The sequence below is a fragment of the Sinocyclocheilus grahami genome, unplaced genomic scaffold, assembly GCF_001515645.1.
Source record: "Sinocyclocheilus grahami isolate Dianchi unplaced genomic scaffold, SAMN03320097.WGS_v1.1 scaffold7030.1, whole genome shotgun sequence".
In the NCBI taxonomy this organism is placed as follows: domain Eukaryota; kingdom Metazoa; phylum Chordata; class Actinopteri; order Cypriniformes; family Cyprinidae; genus Sinocyclocheilus; species Sinocyclocheilus grahami.
This window is the reverse complement of record NW_015511228.1, coordinates 10,066-10,550: the sequence shown is the minus strand read 5'-3', so window position 1 is coordinate 10,550 and position 485 is coordinate 10,066. Positions and strand designations below refer to the sequence as shown.

General features: G+C 42.1%; 1 protein-coding gene across 1 annotated transcript in view; it reads right to left on the bottom strand.

Moving 5' to 3' along the window:
- Window positions 1-118: 118 nt before the first annotated feature.
- The window catches only part of LOC107577736 (HAUS augmin-like complex subunit 8), a gene marked incomplete at both ends in the record, with an annotated part of 2,276 nt that continues 1,909 nt past the window's right edge, over window positions 119-485 (bottom strand). The window contains 2 exons of the mRNA XM_016263776.1: window positions 119-260; window positions 342-485. Coding sequence (XP_016119262.1) covers window positions 119-260; window positions 342-485 — 286 coding nt within the window. The remainder of the gene's footprint in view (window positions 261-341) is intronic.

Sequence of the window (485 nt, the reverse complement as noted above, 5' to 3'; positions counted from 1 at the left end):
ATTCAATAAATCAGGTTGGAATCACTATAAAATCTAAAATCATCATTTGAATTGACAAAACATTTGCAAATAGAAAGTACATCAAATTATAAAATAGTATCCACCCCACAAATCTGACCTAAAAACTGGCCTGCGTCCTCTCCGATGTCCACGTTCTTCACAGGAAGCTTGTGTCTCGTGGCATCAATGGCAGTGGCAAATGACTTGTACTCCTCTGCAAATGTGTTTGCTGCAGCAGCAACAGGACCTAAAGCCTCGATCTGCATAAAAGAAGTGGGACTCAAAGGTGAGATGTGTCATCGTGGAGATTTAAGCAACAGTGTTAAATGGGCGAAGATGACCTGTAAGTCCAGTAAACTGTTGAGCTGTTTCTGCTTTTCCAGCAGCAGATACTGTCGTTTCTTCTGATTAACCTGAGCGGATAACTGCTGCTCTTTCTCCATCACAGCCAGAATATTCCTCTCAGCCTCCTCTCTCATTTTTCG